We start from the raw sequence: 21,642 nt of genomic DNA, 5'->3' as shown, positions 1-21,642 counted from the left end.
TCAGTTCTAATTGATCAATGATGGACAGAAGCAGCTACACCCAGAGAAGGAACACTGAGAAATGAGTGTAAACTATTTGCATTTTTGCTTTTTTTCCCAGGTTATTTTTATCTTCTGCATCCAATTCTTCCTGTGCATCAAGAAAACTGTTCAGTTCTGCACAGATATATTGTATCTAGGATATAATATAACATATTTAATATGTATAAGACTGATTGCCATCTGGGGAGGGGGTGGAGGGAGGCAAGAGAAAAGTCAGAACAGAAGTGAGTGCAAGGGATAATGTTGTGAAAAATTACTCAGGCATATGTTCTGCCAATAAAAAGTTATAATAAAAAAAGAAATAATAAAAAAAATTTTTACATGTAATTGGAAATAATGAAATAAATAAAAATAATTAAAATATATGGGTAAAAGAATCTAAAAGTAACTTTAAAAATAACAAAATAATAATAATAATAAAATAATTGAATCTAATATTTCCCTAGTTAACAGTTCTGAAATACTGTAAAATATACAAATAAACTTTATATCCTTTGGTTAAAAAGTAGAATTTCAAGGAAACCCAGGAAATTTATTCAAGTCTGAATAATGATGTATGTTTTGACTATCACAAACTAACCTTAGATTAACCACTTATAGAACTGCCAAATACTTTTCCTGATATTTGTCTTCCAATAATTGGTTAATATCTCAAATTGGCTCTCTTGTTTGTGGGTAGGAGGGAAGAAAAGGGGATAACTCCAAAACAAGTGGCCAACATAAGGTCAGTTGTAGCAAACTTTAAATTTATCTTGACATTAACAACTTAAAACTCTCATTTTGAAGCATTCTAATTTTCATTTTTCATCAGCACTTTGGAGAATTTACCGTCTCTCTTAGTGATGTATTGATGGCTTGGAAGCAATTACTACATGAGAAACTAGATCTGCCATTTGAAGACATGGAAGTGGTTGAACATTATAAAGACATCAGAAAGACCTATGATGCTTTTCTGAAGAATGCTAACATTCTTGACCTTATTGATGTGTACCAGAAGTGTCAAACATTGACTTCTACTTGTGAAAATAAAGTAATGTCTCCTGTAAGTAATTTTAAAATTATTATTTATTTTACTTTTAAACAAAACATGAGCTTTTATAGGCTTCTTTTTTTAAAATACTACTTTTATTTTGGGAAATAGGTTAAAAGTAGAAAATCTCTGAAAACTTTTCTTTAAGGATGTAATTTAGTATTATGTAGAAAAGTAGAAAGAGCAGGAGCTCTAGAATCAAAGCAACTGGTTTCAGATCTTCTCTCTGAGGCCCTATGTAACCTTGGGCTTAATATCTCTGAGCTTCAATTTCCTTATCTACAAAAAATTAAGTTAGATTTGGTGGCTTCTGAAATTCCTTCCAGTTTTAGATTCCTTATTTAGACCTAATTTTTTATCATAAGATTTACTTCCAGGACCTTGACTTTTACTATTTACTTTGCACATGTGATAATAAAACTGTACTGCTAGAAATCTCATTTCCTACAAAATATCTCAAGGACTAATTTTGTTTGCCTATTTAGATTTATAGATTGTTATTGTTTGTCCTTTGTTCTTGAAGAGGACTATCACATTAAGAAGGTGATGTCATGACTTCCATGTGAATTGGATTTAGGTGAGGCAGGGCTGTGCAAAGTCATCCAGCTTCATTTTCTCCTCCAGAGCCATCTGGGTCCAATGGCCAGATAGAGATCAGGACTAGAGCTAGAAGTTTGGTTATTGATGTTATTGTTGTTGTTGTTGTTGTTTGGGGAAGGGGTCAATAAATTTCAGAGTCTAGCACAGGGCCTTGCACAAAGAAGTTATTAGAAAATTTTCTTTATCTGATTTATCTTTGCCTTTTTGTGAATTGAACCTTTTTTAAACTCACATTAAGAATAAGAAAACCATTTTCCTCTACATTTGGAAACGGTTTGAGTAGTGGTGAAACCACCTAGTAAAAGTACCTTTTATGTGACTGCTCACTAATGACTTTCATAATTTTTACTTTTGAGAGATCTAAATAAAGTAAATTCTTGTTTTTTGTTAATTTGAATAATTTTGCATTTTTGGAAATATTATGGTTATATTTCTTTCAAAATTTTAGTTTGTTGATATAGTAGTATTATAGTTTTTCCAGTCTTTGCTATTTTCCCTTTCTCATTTAAAATTTTCCTTTTGTTTTTTGATCACATCTGCAAATTATTTATCATTTTCATTGGTCTTTTTTTTTTTTTTTTTTTTATACATGACCAAAACGTTATTTTGCTGTACGAAAAGAATCAGACTCTGAAATATTGTACAATTAGCTTGTGAAGGAAATCAAAAATGCAGGTGTGCATAAATATAGGGATTGGGAATTCAATGTAATGGTTTTTAGTCATCTCCCAGAGTTCTTTTTCTGGGCATAGCTGGTTCAGTTCATTACTGCTCCTTTGGAAATAATTTGGTTGATCTCGTTGCTGAGGATGGCCTGGTCCATCAGAACTGGTCATCATATAGTATTGTTGTTGAAGTATATAATGATCTCCTGGTCCTGCTCATTTCACTCAGCATCAGTTCGTGTAAGTCTCTCCAGGCCTTTCTGAAATTATCCTGTTGGTCATTTCTTACAGAACAGTAATATTCCATAATATTCATATACCATAATTTATTCAGCCATTCTCCAACTGATGGACATCCATTCAGTTTCCAGTTTTAGCCACTACAAAAGGGCTGCCACAAACATTCGTGCACATACAGGTCCCTTTCCCTTCTTTATAATCTCTTTGGGATATAAGCCCAGTAGTAACACTGCTGGATCAAAGGGTATGCACAGTTTGATAACTTTTGAGCATAGTTCAAACTACTCTCCAAAATGGTTGGATTCGTTCACAACTCCACCAACAATGCATCAATGTCCCAGTTTTCCCGCATCCCCTCCAACAATCATCATTATTTTCTCCTGTCATCTTAGCCAATCTGACAGGTGTGTAGTGGTATCTTAGAGTTGTCTTAATTTGCATTTCTCTGATTAATAATGACTTGGAACATCTTTTCATATGACTAGAAATAGTTTCAATTTCTTCATCTGAGAATTGTCTGTTCATATCCTTTGACCATTTTTCAATTGGAGAATGGCTTGATGTTTTATAAATTAGAGTTAATTCTCTATATATTTTGGAAATGAGGCCTTTATCAGAACCTTTGACTGTAAAAATATTTTCCCAGTTTATTGCTTCCCTAATAATCTTGTCTGCATTAGTTTTGTTTGTACAAAAACTTTTCAGTTTGGTATAATCTTTTCTATTTTGTGATCAGTAATGATCTCTAGTTCTGCTTTGGTCATAAAGACCTTCCCCTTCCATAGGTCTGAGAGGTAAACTATCCTATGTTCCTCTAATTTATTAATAATTTCATTCTTTATGCCTAGGTCATGAACCCATTTTGACCTTATCTTGGTGTACGGCGTTAAGTATGGATCAATGCCTAGTTTCTGCCATATTAGTTTCCAATTTTCCCAGCAATTTTTATCAAACAGTAAGTTCTTATCCCAAAAGCTGGGATCTTTGGGTTTGTCAAAGACTAGGTTGCTATATTTGTTGACTGTTTTATCCCTTGAACCTAATCTATTCCACTGATCAACTAATCTATTCCTTAGCCAGTACCAAATAGTTTTGGTAACTGCTGCTCTATAATATAATTTTAGATCTGGTACAGCTAAGCCACCTTCATTTGATTTTTTTTTCATTAATTCCCTATTTTCATTGGTCTTTTAAAAAACCCAGCTCATGGTTTTACTTATTATTACTTTTATTATTCACTTTATTAGTTTCACTTTCTTAGCTCTGAGTTCTGTCTATTCCAAAAAGTTTATTTTATTTTATTTTGTTTTTGTTTTCTCCTCCATTGGTTTTTTTTCTTTGTGGATTTTCCAAATACTTTCTCTTTTTTTCTTCTTTCTGTTTTTACCAAGCTAGAAGCTATCACAAAGCAAGTATTTTTCTTTTGGTTTTGCTCATGTGTACAGCCTACACTTGTTTAAGAAAATCTACTTCACAAATTCAGGATGTGGGAGGTGTGGTTAGACAACTGTTTCTGTGAAAAAGATCTGGTGGTTTTAAATGGACTTCAAGCTTAAAACAAGTCAGTATGCAACATGATATTAAACATCCCCCTAATAGACTGTGTGTGTGTGTGTGTGTGTATATATATCTTTATATATATATACACAAACATACACAGAAAGAGATACACACACAGAGAGAGAGAGAGAGAGAGAGAGAGAGTCCAGAGTGAGGGAGATGATTATTCCTTTGGTTACCTGATATCTGCACTACTGTGTTTATTTCTGAGAACTGTAATTTATTTATTTAAAAAATTTAAAAATAAAATAATAAAATTTAAAATATATTTTCTTTCTCCAATTACATTTTTAACATTTTTTTTTTAAGTTTTAAGTTTCAAATTCTGCCTGTCCTTTCTTTTTTCACCATTCTCTCCCTTGCCCATCTCAACTCTGAGACGGTAAGTAAATGTAAGTTATGCATGTACAATCATGTAAAACATTTCCATATTTTTCATTTTGAAGTTTGGAATAAGAGAAAAAGAATGAAACAAAATAAAAAATGGATTGCTTCAGTCTATATCCAAACAATGTTAGTTCTTTCTCTGGAGATATAGAGTATGCTTCATCATTAGCCCTTCAGGATTGTCTTGGAACATTGTATTGCTGAGAATAGCTAAGTCATTCATAGTTCTTCATCCTATAATATTGCCGTTACTGTGGGCAATGATTTCTTGATAGTGTTCCCTTTACTTTGCATCAGTTCATGTAAGTCTTTCCAGGTTTTTCTGAAATATCTTCCTTGTCATTTCTTTAGCACAATATTCCATGACAGTCATATAATACAGTTTTTTAGCCATTCTCCATGGTCATGCCTTTTTTCCACTTCTTAGGCACTGCAAAAAGGGCTGCTATAAATGTTTTTGTACAAATATGTCTCCACTCCCTATCCCCTATATCTTTTTCTAGTTTCTAATTTTTGTATCCTGCCCATCCTCACCCCAACTTCCCTGCCCTTGGTTCATTTTGCTTTGATCTTTAATTCTGACTGAAGTCTTCATGAAGAAGTAACAGGTCTCTTCTGGTTAGTAATGTCTGTCCTTAGCCCTTGCCCCTTTCTCTTTAGCTGAGTAGCAGCTTTCTTCTGAGTCTTAGTTTCTCTTATTAAAACAAATTTTGACAAAGGAGAAAATAAGATTTCCCCTATTTTCCAGGAATTTACAGACTTATGGTAGGTGTTAACACACTAAAAGGGATCTGGAAAAGGAAAGAAGAATGGACAAGGGGCAAGGCTGCTGGGTGGAAGCAGAGTCAGAAAGAAAGTGAACAGTGCATTGGGGGCTTCTCACAGCGTCCCAGTTCCAGGCAGGAATTCATCAGTCTCTGAGTCAGCCTGATGGAGGAGTCATCCTTAGCAAGGCAAGACAGCTGATGTGGAGGTGGAGCCAGAAGAGAACCCTCACTAATTAGCTAAGCCTGTTAGCAAACACGAAATCATCTAATGCTGCTATTACAGATCCACCACACCACTGGCATTGGTAATAGCCCCAAATGATTTTTTCATACAGGAAAAATCCGATCAAGTTAGAGTTGACACATGCTTTTTAAGGCTAAGTACGTCTTGTACAATACCAGTGTGCAGGATAAATCTGCTAGTTCTGATGAGATGACAATTCAAGAAAGACTGTTTTTAATTCTTGTTTTTGTGACTTTCAGTTGAACCCCAATAGTACTTGAAGGCAAATTTATTAGATTATAGCAATATATCACAAAGATTACATCCTAGGGTTGGGATGGAATTTTGCTAGGCATATAGGGCTGTATCAATAGTAAGAAAACTATAAATATAATTCATAAGAATAACAAAAATAATAATCATAATTAAGATGTACAGAAAAAGTTTTTGAGAAGACATAATACCTATTTCCCAACAACATTAGAGAGCATTGCATTAAAAAGGGTTTTTCTTCAACATGATAAGTAGAATCTGTTTAAAATCAACAATAAGTATTAACTGTAAGGAAGATAAAACTAGAAGCTCTTCCAATAAGATGAGGGGTAAAGCAAGGATGTCTGTTATCAGAATTACTATTCAGTATAGTGTTAGAAAGGTTAGCTATCACAATAATAAGAAAAATTGAGAGAACAGGTATAGAAAAGAGATGAAATTATCACTTTATTGCAGATATGACAGTATACTTGGAGCACCCCAGAAAGTCACCTATATAATTGATACAATAATTTCAGCAAATTTACAACATATAAAATAAACCCATACAAATCATCTACATTTCATTACCAACAAAATCCAGTACAAAGAGATAGAAAGAAAAATTCCATTTGAAACTACTACAGAAAGTATGAAACTACTAAGACATCTATAGAAACTATATAGCCATATTTACAAAACTTTTCACACCAATAAAGGACAGTTCTGAATGACTAGAGAAATGTTAATTGCTCATGGGTAGGCCAAGTCAATATAATAAGCATGACAATGCTATCCAAATTAATTTACCAATAGTGCCATTTCAAATTTCCATATGATTACTATAAGGAATTAGAAAAAATAATAAAAATTTTCTGGAATAAAAGTTCAAGACTATCAAGGTAATTAAGGGGGAAAATGGGAAGAAGGAGAGCCTAGCAGTATCACATTTCAGACTATACTTCAAAACCATAATTAACAAAATGATTTGGTATTAGATAAGAAATATAGTGATTACACAAACATAAGTGTTTAATGAACATAAAGATCTCAACTACTGGAACAAGAACTCACTATTTCAGAAAATCCAAAAAACAAGTCCAAAACAACAAAACTTTGGGGAAAGTTGAAAAATAGTTTGGCAGAAATGCCTCACCATATACCAAGATAATGGGTACATGATTTATACATAAAGGGTAAAATCATACATTAGAAGAAAATGTAAGAAATAACCCACTAGATCTATGGATAGGGGAAGAGTTTATGACCAAAAGAGATCTAGAGGTTCATGGAAGGCAAAATGGATAATTTTATTACTTGAAATTAAATTTTTTTTTCCCACAAACAAAACCAATGTTACTAAAATTAGAAGAGAATCAGGAAATGGGGAAAGATGGGAATTCTTTGTAGCAAGTTTGTCAATATAAGTGCTCATCGTCAGGACATGGCTGAACAAATTCTGGTATGTGAAGGTGATAGAATACTATTGTGCTGCAAGAAATGATGAAAAGGAAGGTTTCAGAGAAACTTGGAAAGACTTGTATGACCTGATGCAACGTGTAGTGAGCAGAACCAGATCATCAATTTAGAGATTAATAGCAATACTGTAAAGACAAACAAATTTGAAAAGGTTTAGGAATGCTGATCAACACAATGATTCATCACAATTCCAGAAGACTCATCATGAAACTAATCTCCAGATGAAAAGCTGATGGCTGCCTGTTTTTGTCCTGATTTTGGACATAGCTAAGACAGGAAACTGTTTTGCTTGAATATATATATATTTGTAATGGGTTTTGTTTTTCATATTTTCTCAGTAGGACTAAGGATGGAGTGGGTGGGAGGGAAAGAATATGAAGCCAAAAATAAAATTGAATTTGGGAAAAACAAAAGGAAAAAAAAAAAAGATAACAAACTGATGTGGATCATGTCAGTTCAGTTTTATTCTGGGATTACTCCTGAGAAATGACTTTTATTTTCTCTCCTGAATCCCTCTCACCTAAGAAACAATTCTGCTCTTTGTGGTTCTTTGTGTCCCTAGAAAAGAATTAGGGAATAGAGAGTGGGAATAGAATTAACAAGCCAGACAACTTTCCAGCTGCTCTTGGGTTAAATCTTCATAGTGTGACTGTTTGTTTTATGAAGTAACATAACCTCCAAGCATATTAACTGTAATCCTATTTAAATAGATATGAAATGCATTTCAAAATAAACATTTCTTTAATTTTTTAGTTATCTTAACAGTTACTTTTTTCTATATTCACTTGTTATACATAATTGACTATCATCTTTAGGTATTTTAGCTAATTATGATACATATTATGATTTGTCTAAGAAATGGAAATATGTTTAAATGCTGTCTGTCTTTAGTCATGTTGTGAAATTGTTCTAACTTCAGGCTTCCTCTTTTGTAACACTAGAGAAGAAAAATAAATTGGTGGAAGTGCTATGGTTCAGAAATACCACGGCAAACTCCTCTGATATATCCTTGTCCTTACAGAGGTACTTATTAGAACTTTTCAATCCTTTGTATTGTGACATATTCATTTTATCTTGTGTGTTTATTGCAGGTACAACTATTAGATTTCATATCTGGAAGATCGTGCACATCCTATGAAAATATAAATCCTTTTGGATCAGAATCTCCAACCACTAAATGCAACTTGAATAATAAAAAGGTACCAGGAAAATGGGATTAGTAGAATATGATTCCAGAAGCACCTCTACATAAATAAGAGAGTTCAGTTTGGAGTCAAGTAGTTTTGGGTTCAGATCCTGCCTCTTTCCCTTAGTAGTTGTGGGACCGTGAGCAAGAAACTCACTTTCCCCAAGGCTCAGTTTGCTCATCTGTAAAACAAGAGGTTTGAATTCGATGACTTCTTGGTAGAACGAATGGCCATGTTGTTATTCCCTTCAGTGATGATGGCGTCTTGACCAGTCCTTCTCATCTTGTGAGCTCTTAAGTCCTGGGTTCATTGATCCCTTGAATTTGAGCATAAGCTCTTTGAGGGCAGAAAGTCTTTCACTTTTATTTTTGTCTGAATGTAGTTCAAAAAACTGTGCCTTTCGCTATAATTACTGGCCAATTGATTATATTGTATTGAATCTTTATTAAAACACAGCTTAGAAGTGTGTATATTATGTGTGGTGAGAGGGTGAAGATTGTGGAGGTGGTGAGACTTAATTGGGTTTTAAAAATTCATTTAAATAAAGTATTGGCCAACATCTCTGTTTATATGCATGTTGTTAGCTATTGGCTGATAGAGAGAATGACCACGTAACAAAAAACCTTAATGAAGACTTTTTTTCCCCTAAAAATTGTTTTTTTAATCTGATCTTAACAAATACTAAATAAAATGAGCATTTCCATATACAAAGTAGAACAGAAAAAGACATGTGGCTCAATTAGATAGATTTTATATAGGCTAAATCTATGTGACCATGAACAGATCAAAAATTGATTAGCATTTTTTGTTGAAGGTGCTTTTAATGTAAGATGAATGATGAGATTGAAAGATTAGAAGCCCCATAATATGTTTTACCATATAAAGAATGGCTTATCTATCACATAAATCATCTAAACAATATGGTTTACCATGTAAACAATATCTGAATACTTAGAAACATTTATGAGTTTATTGATGTTGGTATTCCCTTCAGTGATGATGGGATCTTGTTCAGATCTTTACATCTTGTGTAAAACTTGTCTTTCCATATTTCCATCTTGCCAAAATACTGGGAGCCATCCTTTAGCATTCTAGATGCTGTGAATCCTGCTGTGAATGATCTCACTACATGACCAGTTCATCTACAAGCTGCTCCCCAAATGTTCAGAGGGACTGTTTATGTTTGACATGTGGCAGTACATTCTGAGCTCATTCTGATCTGATCAGCTATAGTCAGACACACATAACGTAACTCAAACATAGCAATGTCATTTTGATTCTCTTTGAGAATGAAGGACAACAACCAGCTTGTATCATTATTGCTTGTATTATTTCTAAAATGATTGAAACTATTTAGGTAGTCATTATTTTAGATCTCTATTATGTTTTCACCTGAACATAGAGTAGTATACTTTCTATTTATTAGTTGTATACTTTTTTCATATATTTTGTAAAGGGAAAAGCTATAAAACATAGTTTCATGTCAGAAAATATTCTTAGAAAGCATTAAAAGTGTGCTGGATGTCTGAGATAGCCTTCTAATTAACCTTGAGAATAGACACCAAAGATGTTTGCTATTTCAAGATGAGTATTTCTACATGGAGAAACTTTTTTTTTTTATGTGTGTGTGTATGTGTGTGTGTGTCCATGTGTATGTGTGTGTGTCCATGTGCGTGAGTATATGCACACATGTGTGCTTTGGTCACACATGTTTTAGTCAGGCTAAATTGGTGCTGTGGACATTCTGAAGCAACAAATGCAGAACATTCACAATTTCACTTTGCCCCCATAGTTTTGCTAGCTCTGTTCTATTTTTCTCTCTTATGTATTATTCACAAATTGGCACAAAGACTGGTTTTCTTCAATAAGAAATAAGTGGGGAGTGAAGGAATGAAGAAAGAAAAAAAACTTGAATAAGATTCTTCAATATCAAAATAAGTTTTGCAAATGCTTTTTGAAATCTGTGGAATCAGTCCATTTCACAAAAACAAATAGCGGTATTTTTATTTTTGGTATCTTCAGAAAAGTTCCAATCTTGTGGATTTTTTCAATATATGCCAGTTCTTCTGGACCAAAGATCTCTTCTTCTGTGGAATGCTTTTTGAGAGTGCCTCTTCAAAGCCACTTGAGAATACAACAGCAAGGGTACCATAACTGCCATGTTATCTGACCATAATGAGAGGGAGAGAGCTCCAACTGTAGACAGAAGTCAAAATGACTCTAACTGTAAAGAATCCAAGATATTTTTCCTTCAAGTTTGCCCAGGCCCACAAGTCAGGAGAGAATGTGCCAATTGTAGCAAGCAAGTTGTAAATGTGAGAACTAAAGCTTTAGACTTTTACCCAGTAGAGAATTGGTAAATCTCTAGTGATTAATCTTTTTTTTCCCCCTTGGGAGTGGGGTGGGGGCATTAGAACAGGTAGCAAAATAGGAACTAGATTATATTAAGTGTAGAAAAAGTGGAGAATTAAGTTATTGATACCTAAGAGCTTTTATTTGCCTTGTTGAGATTTTAATCTTTTGTCAAATTAATATTTCTTCCAGATGTCAGAGAGGTACAAATAGGATTTCAGTGTTTAATAGATAAAAGATACATAGAGGGAATTAAAACATTTGTTAAACATCTAGCTTACTGCGTTATATTTTTTACAAGTGTCATTTATTATTTAGAAATTCTTTTAAGATCAATACCTTGCTTCTTGTAATATTCTCCAAACCAAAACTGGCATTTCCAGATAGCTCACTTCTAAAGTAATATGGACTATCCAACTTTCCAATTTCTAAATATGGTTGTAAAGTTGTATAGTTCTTGGAAAACTCTTAAGGAATTGTATTATTTCTTAGTGCTTACAGGGAGTGGAGAAGAAAGAACAAACATTTATTTAATAATAACTAAGTGTTAAGCATTGTACTAAATCCCTTACAAATATTACCTCAGTTGATTAGTGAACCAATTTAAGACCACAAGTATTGAAGGGTATTTTTAGAATATGCAAAACATAAAATTTGAGATACAAAACCAAAAAAATTAAAATATTCCAGAATCCAAACCAAATATTAGAAAAGTTATAATTAATTTATGATCCAAATTATAACCAATCTACTACTTGGAAAGTGTTTAGTGTCTTTCATGTGTCTGACTCTCTGCCAGTATTAAGAATGCAGATATAAATGAACCAGAACTTATCCTCAAGGAGCTTATAAAGGAAGACACATAAAACATTTATGCATATAAATACATAACAAAATAAATAATAGGTAATTTAGTATGGAAGCATTAACATTTGGAAAGATCAAATAAGGCCTCGTAGAAAGTTATTGTGTAGGGGAATGACATGGTCAGATCTTTACCTAAGGAAAATCATTTTGGCATTTATATAGAGAATGGATCTGAGGAAAGGAGGGACTTGAGATGTTAATTGAGATGGGGAAGACCAATTAGAAAACTATTGTAATAATTTAGGCAAGAGGATATAAGGACCTAAACAAGGAAGGATAGCCTTATGAGTGGAGAAAAGGGCACCTGATTGATTCCTGATGAGGTTAATGAGCATGTTGGTATTATTCGTCCTTTAATCTGGAAGGGGACCAATAGCATCAGGAGGGTGATGTCTTGACTTCCAAGTAGATTGTATTTAAGTGAGACACTTAAGTCTCACTCCCTAAATCCATTGACAAGACATAGTTCAGAATGACTGGTGATGGCTCTGGATGCAGTTTTTAAACTAGTCTTTTCCGTTCTGAGTTTGTCTGGGGCAACACCCATCCAGTGCTTAGGGCTAGATAAGAATTAAAGCCTTTTTTGCCTTCACAAAAGAAGGCTAATGACTATGAAGAGTTGAAAGTTACAGAAAGATTAAAAGGATGTGAAACCCTCACCAATAAGACAGTTCAAAAGTAGTGTGGGTTTAGGGGGGAAGATAATGAATTCTGTTTTGGAGATGTTGAATTTAAGATGCCTATGGGACATTTGGGGGGAAAGAGACAGACAGAAATAGAGGAGAGAGGGAGGAGAGAGAGACACACACACACACCCACAGAGAGAAACAGAGAAAGAGACAGAGACAGAAAGAAACAGAGAGATACAGAAAGAAGGAAAGAAAGAAACAGAGAGACAGAGACAGAGGCACCAAGACAGAGCCTTCAGAGCCCACAATTAGAGGATATGATATAATGCTTCAGCAGAGGACAGGATAGTCAGCAGTGTCAGGCACTATGAAGAGCATGTGTCAGGGATTTCTTGTGTGGAGATTAACTTGAAGCAAGTTAAAGAAAGGCGTCAACAAATTGTGAGGGGCTTTAAATGTCTTGTAGAAGTGCGGTACTGAGTCACTGTGGATTATTTGACCATATGAGAAAAAGAAGCCCAATGGCAAGATATAAAAAAGAATAGTTTGGAAGGTAGACAGTGAGGTGAGGTAGGAAAGATCTCTTAGGAAATGCTTATGGTAGTGCAAAGGATTTAGGGGCATAGAAATAGGAGATGGGTGGGAGAGACTAATTCTCAAACAACAGAGTCCCTGCCCTTAAGAACTTTACAGTTTAATAAGGTAAGAGAATAATAACAACAAAAACAATGATGATAGCTATCACTTTTGTACTTTTATGTAGCACTTTACAGTATACAAAATGCTTTACATCTGATTTTTACAACAATCATGGGAAGTAGATGCTATTATTATCTCCATCTTACAGATGAGGAAGCTACAGCAAACAGAGATTAAGTGGCTTGCCCAGTATCACATAGTCTAGGAGGCAAAATTTATGTTCAGGTTTTCCTTATTTCAAATCTTCTCTATCCATTGAACACTAGAAATGGAAAGAAGAGGGTTGAGGAAAGCACTTATATAGAGGCAAGGCTTGAAGTTATCTGGGAAGAAAGATTTGATTGGTCCCAAATCAGACAAAATAAGGTGAAAGCTCAGGATTCTTCCCCTCCCCCAATTTATTTATTTATTTAATTGTTTTGATGCACATCGTTTTATGAATCATATTGGGAGAGAAAAATCAGCAAAAGGGAGAAACCATGGGAGAGATTAAAAAAAAGAGAGAGAGAAAAGAAGTGAACATAGCATGTGTTGATGGTTCTTTTTCTAGATGCAGATGGCAGTTTCTATCCAAAGTCTATTGGGATTGCTTTGGATCACTGAACCACTGAGAAGAACCAAGTTTTTCACAGTTGATCATCGCACATTTTTGCTGTTATTGTATTCCTGGTTCTGCTCATTTCGTTCAGCATCAGTTCTTGTAAATCTTTCCAGGCCTTTCTAAAATCAGCTTGTTCAATGGAATCAATAATATTCCATTACTTATACCAAAACTTATTCAGCCATTTCCCAATTGAAGACATCTGCTTATTTTCCAATTCTTTGCTACTACAAAAAAGAAGCTAAGTATTCTTTAAAGGAGAACAATCTAGGAATGGACAGCCTTTACAAAGGAGATGGAAATAGAATGATGTGATGGGGGATCTATATTTGGATGAGATAATAGTAACTGTGAGAGTGCATAGTATTTGCCCAAAGAGAAAATATATATAGAGAAAAGAAAAGGTGATTTGGGAGTAGCTTGGGTGATTAAGAAAAGGAAAAACTTATAACAGAGAAGAGAAAATATTATCTAGAAGCTTCATTACTGCTCCTTTCCAAATAGCTCTTTGGTGGGTCCATTTTCTTCAGTGTATATGAGATTGCAATCTTCCAAATAATCACTTGGTGTTTTATTGAACAGGTACAGTCAATAGCAAGGAAAATTATCTGCTCATATTTAAGCCTGTTGGTGAATTCAAAGAATGACTTAGCCTTGGCCCACATCATTAATATTCCTGATAGAGAACTTGGAAGAGAAGCTTTCACAGACCTTAAACATGCTGCTCGAGAAAAACAAATGCCTGTTTTCCTGGTATGGAAATCTGAATTTTCAAAGTGGTTCAGTTACTTTGTCATTAGGTTTAAAACTTTCCTCTAATGTTTTTATAAAGAGGTTGTTTTATTTTAAAGTATTTTATGGTGAGATTGTTTGAGAGTCAGAAGAAATCGCATCTATATTATTAACTTAGGTTCTAATAATTTTCTATACATCTCTGTATATGGGCTCCTTCACATAATTGACTGTTTTCCAAAGAAAATTTGTCAAGACTTTATTTGCTTCCTTTATAGAAAAGTTCTTATTTCAGTGACTTTCAATAAAAGTACTTTCTTAGGTTTCAGTTTCTCCATTTGTAAAATGAAAGAGTTGGACTAAATGGCTTCTGAGGACCCTTTATTTTTTTCATTTTTTAAATATTTATTTAAAATTTTTAATAAATATATTAAATAAATATTTAATTTAATATTTAGTAAATATTTAAAATATTTATTTATTTTTTAGGTCCTTTGAACACAACATCTGTTATTCCATTATCTGAAGCCAAAATAATTGCCCCTTGTTCTTAGGCATGAGTATGAACATATGATTATTATTTTATGGAATTTTAGAACTTTGTTGTATAAATGAGGAAATAGCTCTTGTTCTCAAAGAGCTTGCATTCTGAAGACCAGATCTGAAGGTCCTTCCTGCCTCCCACTTCTAGATGACAGCAAATAGCCAAAGAGGTTTACAACATTCCTACCTACCCTGATGTCAACAGAACTCTGGTCTTTCTTGAAAAGTAGATATAAGCTTCTAGTGTCTTACTCACAAGATTCCTTGTCTGAGAGGCAAACATCCTGGCTTAAATAAATCAAACCCATTGAGATATCTGGATCCCTCAAATTTCAGGCAAAGATAGCCCCTACTCAGAGAGGGGTTGTTTGGGAAAGCTTGGAGTGAGCCATGAAAATGTGGCATTTACTTACTGGGAAACCTCCAAATTTAGCACAACCCTCCCTTCTGGGAGAAATCTCAGCCTTTCCCTGTGATCTTCTATTCGGCCCTAGTTTGCCAGCCTCTTGACTATTATAAATTAAATTCTGGCTCTTTGAATATGTCTTTATCAGATCATCTTTCTATCATCTAATGTTGGTTCTCATCCTTATCTGCTTTAACTTGATATCACTAATAAAAATCTTTGGACCAAGATATTTATATCATATCTTAACATCTGCCTTTTGGTTGCAATTGCAGTTTTCCTTATTATTTAATTACTAAATATTGCTAAATAATTTCTTTTAACTTATAGGTTGCCACCTCATTCATTAGGATGATAGAGCTTGGAGGGAAAGGATATGCACCCTCACCATCTGACCCTCTGAGGACTCATGGAAAGGGGTTGAATAAATTTATTATTTTTATGGACAAACTGGAAGAAATTCTGGGAGAAATACCAAATCCAAGGTAATGGCTCATGTGATATTCATGATAGTCAGTTTCAATTTTAATTCATTAACTGATGGCTGGACACTTAAAAAGTATTTCAAATTATGAAATCAAGGTGATCCAATGAATAGTGAAAAGGCAGATGTTATTATTATTGTTATTGTTCAATCACATCTAATTCTCCATATCCTCATTTGGGGTTTTCTTGGCAGAGACACTGGAGGGGTTTGCCATTTGTTTCTCTAGCTCATTTTACAGAGGAGGAACTGAGGCAAATAGGGTTAAGTGATTTCCACAGGGTGACAGCTAATAAGTGTCTGAAGCCAGATTTGAACTCAGGAAGATGAGTCTTCTTGATTCCAGGCCCAGTACTTTATCTACTATACTGTCTATCTTCCCCCAAATAAGCAAGTACTGGACTGTTAAGTAATTGACCAAACTGTAACTATGTGATTTTTGAATTTTCAAGAGTTTTTGTTTAGCTTTAATATCAAGATTTTTGCTAAAGATAAAAAGACTGTTTTAATTAACCCTCAAAGAAGCATGTTTACCACAAGCCTTTGGAAAAATTTCAAGAATTGTGGAATAGTAGGAATGTAAGAAACCTCACGCAAGGTAATGTAAAAGACTTTGATAAAGTAGAAAGAGCACAAGACTGGTGTCTTCCTGCTTCCTCTGTTGGCTAGCTGAGTGAGCTAGGATGATTCAATTCCACAAACATTAAGTATGTGTTTTGTGTCAGGCACTGTGTGCTACGGTCTGGTGAAACACAGAACAAAATCAAATAGCTTAGGACAAACTTGGGGAAAGCAACAAGTATATAGATACAAGTAAGATAAATACAAAATCATGGGCCCGAATTTTCAAAGTAACAAAAAGATGTTCTGTAACTGAGCTGCTGCAGAGAGTGGAGTTATCTGAAATGTTCTAAAAGTTTAATTTACTGCTTCCCCCTCCAAGCCTCCAGTCCAAAAGGAGAGGCCAGTGGGTCTGCAGGTGATGGGATTTCAGGTATTTACCTTGTCCTAGGGATGGGAGGCAGGAAGTTTACCAAGCAGAGCTATTAATCACTCCTCAGCCTTTGCCGGATCGGTGGGTCACATTTGCTGACTGTGGGTGTCCCATAAAGCTCTGTCCTAGACTCTCTTCTCATCTCTCTCTTTGCTTCTTCCCTTGTTGATTTCTTTAGTTAGTTCCCGTGGACTTCATTACCATTTCTTTACTAATGCTTCTCAAATCTATTCATTCCATCTTAACCTATCTGCTGACTTCTGGTCTAATTATTTCCAAACCACCTTTTAGACACAGGCAACATCTGAAATTCAACATGTTCAGAATGGAACTCATTATCTTCCCCCACTCTTTCACTCCACTCCTTCCTTATTACTATAGAGGACAACTCCATTCTACAAGTCCCCAGGCTTGCTTCCTCATTATCTCTCACCCCCCCACATTCAAACTGTAGGCAAGAACATCTCCCAGATAGTTTCTCTTCCCTCCTCTGATGCTGGTCCTCATCTCCATACCTTGACTATTGCAATAGCAGCTGGTGGGTCTGCTTGCCTCAGGCCTCCCTCTATCCTGGTCCGTCTTCTAATCAGCTGTTAAGGTCATAAAGTGACATCTCACCATGTCACTCCCTTCCGCCATTCAGCAAATTCCAAGGGCTCCTGGTTGCTTCTAGGAGCAAATACAATTTGGGTTAAAAGCCCTTTATTTCTCAATGTCTCCCAACCCCCTACTTTTCTAGTCATCATACATGAAGCCTTTGATCCAAGGGCACTGGCCTCCTGGCCATTGCACAAACAAGACACTCCATCTCTTTTCTCCAGGCATTTCCCCTGGCTATCCCTCATTAATGGAATGCTCTCCTTTCTCACTTCTACCTACCAGCTTTCCTGACTTCTTCAAGTCCCAACCAAAACCCTATGTGTCAGAAGCCTTTCCTAATCCCTTTTAATTTGAGCATCTTCCTTTTGTCCACTATTTCCTACTTATCCTGTGTTAAGCTTGCTTGAACATGTTTGTTATTTGTGTCCCTCGTTAAAGTATGAACTCCTTGAAAGCAGGGACTCTGTTTTGTCTTTCTTTTATATAGTTGGCATTTAACACAATTCTCAGCCCATAGTAGGTGCTTAATATAAGCTAATTAATAAAAGCTACTGACGTAGATAGGTACTGCAAGTAGAAACCAATGAAAATTAATGAGAAGTAAAACAAATTTGACTCTAGAACCAAGTTCTCTGAGAGCCAAAACATACCTGTGTAGATGGTCTAGTAGTTAGGAATGCTCCTGGGCTGGTGAATGGTAATCCTTCAGAAGAGGAGTGAAAGCTCATGAAGAGAAGCAGAAATGCCCTAATCCTAAATCCTGACATTGGAAGTAACTGACTGATGTTGTAGTTAGAGCCAATAGAGCCAGAAACTCCAAAAGGGCCACTTTTTTTCCCCTTTGTAACTCAGCTGACTGAGAAAAACATGGAAGATAAAACACAATTTCTCACACACAAACAACTGCTTTAAAATTCTTTTTTTTTTCTGTCTAGGACAGAGTTGTTCCTTCCCTATTACCTGGAGAAGAACTTCTCTTTTGGAACCCCACTTTTTTTTTATTAGTTTCTTGTTACTGAACTCTAGATTCCCTCTCTTCCAAGGCTATATGAGAGGTATGTCCCAGGGGTTCCCATTCCTTGATGCCATTAAATTCCCCATCTTCCCCATCTGACACCTGAGATCCTATAAGATGGCCTCAGTCACCAAAGACAATACTAGATACCCCTTGTTCTTACTTTTGATCTGTGCAGAGTTGTCTGGCTATGCAGAACTTACTCTAGTTTCCTTGCTGTTTCTGGATTCATCAGTGACCTTACTTACCAACATGCTCCTGGCACCTTGGACAGTCTATGAGTGGGGGACACCAGCAACCACAAAGCCAAAGGGAAGCATCTTCTCATGCTTCGACAGGGGCCCCCATCCTGGACAGAATCCCCATTCGTAAAAAGCAAAATATCTTACCAAGAGCTCCCCTGACTAACTGATGAATGCAGGAAAGATTTATTTTACTTTCCCGCAAGAATGGGTCCTAGCTGGGTAGATAGCAATAAGCTAAAATTCATCGAGTTTACTACTAGATCACACGGGATATAGGATTATAAATTTAGAGCCAATCCTTTTATTTTACTGATAAAGAATTAAGCTAAGACACAGATTGCTGAAGGGATAACTGAGTGTCTGAGGTGGGGGTGCCAGCCTGGTTTTCCTGCCTGAAAGTCCAGAACTCTGTCCATCCCACTGCCTCTCTGCTGGGATTGGATCAAGCCAGTGATGGTGGAGGTCGGTTATGGAGCAGGACTGGCAAAGGCTGGCTTGCCAGCTATCTCACTGGGCCCTTGGCAATTTCATCTATTACTGGACATGTCATGTTATAGTGTAAACTTTACTCCTGGTACAGCTTGGAAAGGGTCCTGGGACTTTCTGCAGAACGGTCCTGCCTTGGAGAGAACCTTATCATCTATTGCCCTGACTCAAGTGCTATGGGATCCAAATATGAGGCGTGTGGTCTGGATTCAGAATGAGAGATGCAGAGATTCAGTGGCCCTCTTGGAACAACTGGGGAAGGGGGGGGTGTCAGATCATTCTTTGTAACTGGACCTGGGGTTTCACTAGTGTCTGGAATTCCCCATGAAGAGCTTCTTTTCATGATTGAGGCTGTCTTCTCTGCTATGTCTAATTAAAGAGTTGCTAGGGCAAGGCAGGGAAGTGACTCACCAGTAGGGTCATGTATCCATGTATAGCAGAGGCTAGACTTGGACTCAGAGCTTCCTGAATTTTTGGTCAACTCTCGACCCACTGGACCACACTGCCCCTTGGTTTAATCTAATAGTATTTCTTATATGATAAAGTTTCAGGAGAGACTTGGTTACCACCTTATCACCTTTTGCAGACCAGTTCTGTTTCACCTCAGATGAGAAGTCTTAGCTTTCTTTAACTTGGGCAGCTCAGAAAACTTGGGCTTAAAAAATAAACTTCAGAAATTCAGAATAGGGCAATGTGGCTACATGAGACTTCTTGTGAGGAAGATCTGGAGGGCTTGTGAGCAGCAAACTCAATATAAGAGAATATTGTGACTTGGCTAGAAAAACCTAAGGGATCTTAGGTTGTCCTTAGAGAGGTATGAGATTCAGAGAAAGGCCTGTACTGGCCTCTGATCAGATCACATCTAGAGTTCTGGGTGCCCTATTTAAGGAAAAAAAAATTAAAATGGATTTAAAAAAAAAATACCTTAGTAATATTTACAACTGCTTATTTCATTTGACGGTTTTGGGAAAAGTACATTTTTCCCTTCATAATTATTTATAGAATCTAAATGCTTCTATATAGTAGAATCTGATCTCAGCATTTTGAGGGGAAAAATAAGAAAAAAAAGTATTTTGGTGTTTGGCTTTCATGGAGCCTCATAGAACATGTACAAATATGGTTATTTCTCTTTCAGCTAACTGTAGTCACATACCTGGAAGCTGATCTTATGATCAAATCTGGCCATGTGATTTTATTATTAAATATAAGATTAATAGATAAATATTTTCATAGATTATGAAGTATGCTAATGCAGCTAAAATAGATTTTTTAAAGTGCTTATTTTTTCACAAATAAAGATTTTTTTTTTTTATTTCCTCTCTTTTGTGATTCATAGTGAGAGAAAGAGACAAGCTCCAACTTACTTTTCTTTTTTTCATTTTTTTTTTCCCACTGATAGTCAGGAAGCTAATGGATAACATTTGAGAGGCAGCACTCCTAGGCCTCAGGATGGATTCTGGTTCTGCAGTTCTCTGCCTTGTTCCAATCATATCTAGAATGCGAGCCTCAGTTAGTGTGCTGCCATTAGGAAGGCCCAAGATGGGTTGGAGGATTTCCAGGGAGGACAGCCAAGTTATTGAAGGATCTTGAGTCCATGTTTGTTTGAGGACTAGTTTTAAAAAATATTTCAGATATTTAAATATTTAAAGGGTTGTCATGAGGAAGAAGTAGTAAACTTGTTCATCTTGGCCCCTGGAAGGCCGAACCATGCAGGTGCAAAGGGTTGAAGTGCAAAGAAATCAATTCCGGGAAGAACTTCCTAACAAAGCTGTGCTACCAGATCTTACAAGATAGCTGCTTTCTGCTCATTGGAGCAGTGGCTGGCTGACTGCCCTGTGGCTGTGCTATGGGGGGGACTGCTTTGGCCGGTAGAGATTAGAGGAGGTGATAGCCTAAGTACCTTCCAATCATAAAATTCTGCCATCTCTTCCAGCAATAGGGCTTGAAATTTTTTTTTCAATCCTTTTTTGCCCTACATAGTCTTTTGCAGTAACCAGAACAAATATATTACTGGTTTTGAAACCTACTGTTGGCTTAAGGAGAGGAACAAGTCCTTCAACACAAAGGCCAAAAGTTAACAAGGGAGAGCTCATAAGCCAAAAAGATGGCAGGTCCTTTCCTTATTATTTAAGGAAAAACTCTTGGCCAATGGGTCATTCTCTGATATTTCAGGTCATGTTCTTAGGCATGATTTGTATGAGAAAAGGACTGGATGATGGCACATGAGCACCTGATTTTAACTGCGGTATTCAATCAAAAATGTTTTCCTCTAACATTTATTTTCTTTTGCCTTTTTTGGAGGTGGGAATGGGGTGATGGTGGAATAGGAGGAAAGACAACATTGGAAAATCCCTCAAAAGTACTGAGAATGAGGGAAGAAGGAAGCAGCCAAACATTCCTCCAGAATTATGTTTTTATTTTTTCATAGGCCTTGACATTTGTTATTGGGTCGCATCTTCACATTTTTCCAGTAGGTGCCACCATCTGACACATGCTGCATTTTCACCAGAAAATTCCTAAAGTCAGAGGCTTCATATTGCCCAAAATAATTGAATTT

The 21,642-nt window shown here is 35.7% G+C and overlaps 1 protein-coding gene across 3 annotated transcripts in view; it reads left to right on the top strand.

Annotated features, from left to right (window-relative positions):
* Window positions 1-21,642, top strand: part of PARPBP (PARP1 binding protein) — a 70,250-nt gene that overhangs the window by 20,977 nt on the left and 27,631 nt on the right. For 2 of the 3 annotated variants that reach the window (XM_003771080.3, XM_023504423.2), the window contains exons 3-6: window positions 854-1,084; window positions 8,337-8,444; window positions 14,163-14,333; window positions 15,592-15,746. In XM_003771080.3, coding sequence (XP_003771128.1) covers window positions 854-1,084; window positions 8,337-8,444; window positions 14,163-14,333; window positions 15,592-15,746 — 665 coding nt within the window. The remainder of the gene's footprint in view (window positions 1-853; window positions 1,085-8,336; window positions 8,445-14,162; window positions 14,334-15,591; window positions 15,747-21,642) is intronic. The other variant, XM_031940678.1, reaches the window with a different exon arrangement.

This window comes from Sarcophilus harrisii, chromosome 5, assembly GCF_902635505.1.
Source record: "Sarcophilus harrisii chromosome 5, mSarHar1.11, whole genome shotgun sequence".
NCBI classification, from domain to species: domain Eukaryota; kingdom Metazoa; phylum Chordata; class Mammalia; order Dasyuromorphia; family Dasyuridae; genus Sarcophilus; species Sarcophilus harrisii.
This window is presented reverse-complemented; position numbering and strand designations above follow the sequence as displayed.